At 43.8% G+C, this 587-nt stretch overlaps 1 protein-coding gene across 1 annotated transcript in view; it reads left to right on the top strand.

Moving 5' to 3' along the window:
* LOC104404280 (integrin alpha-11-like) overlaps positions 1-88 on the top strand; it is a gene marked incomplete at its 3' end in the record, with an annotated part of 25,405 nt that extends 25,317 nt beyond the window's left edge. Inside the window, exon 10 of the mRNA XM_010012671.1 lies at positions 18-88. Coding sequence (XP_010010973.1) covers positions 18-88 — 71 coding nt within the window. The remainder of the gene's footprint in view (positions 1-17) is intronic.
* Positions 89-587: the final 499 nt, after the last annotated feature.

The raw sequence follows: 587 nt of genomic DNA on the forward strand, positions 1-587 counted from the left end.
CTGCTTTTTTTTTTAAGGAACCAACAAGAATGAAATCTCCTTTGGACTGGAAATGTCTCAGACTGGATTTTCATCACATGTTGTGGAAGTAAGAGAGTAAATGTGGTGGGATTTTTACTCCACTCCATGCAAGAGGGCACCCCTGTACTTTTTATCATCACCAGATGCTGCAGGTGGGGAGATGGGTATTTAGTTTCGTAATCATGAAGGTAAATTGCTAATGTGAGCATAAGGAAGAAAATCCTGTTGCTGCTGGTTTATCCCATGAGGAAGTTGTTTATCACTTCTGTTGAAGTTCTGGATGCACCAGCTTGCATGTGGCTTTTTGCCAGGCCCTCCAGAGACTGAAATGCAAAACACAAACACATTGGGCAGAGGATGGTCAGTCCCCTTCCACCCATGGGCTCTGCAGGCTGGCAGGTCTGAGAGAAAAGCCAGCAGGGGTTTCTGCTTGGGGTTTTCCAGGGGAGGAAAAGCACACTGGAAATACATGAATGGGGTGGAAATGTCACTCCAGCATGGTTAAAAATCTCCATTTTTCCAGGTGTGCTTTGGAGAATGGCTTGATTTATATATATATATAAAAT

This window comes from Nestor notabilis, unplaced genomic scaffold (genome assembly GCF_000696875.1).
Source record: "Nestor notabilis isolate BGI_N333 unplaced genomic scaffold, ASM69687v1 scaffold18774, whole genome shotgun sequence".
Lineage (NCBI taxonomy): Eukaryota > Metazoa > Chordata > Aves > Psittaciformes > Psittacidae > Nestor > Nestor notabilis.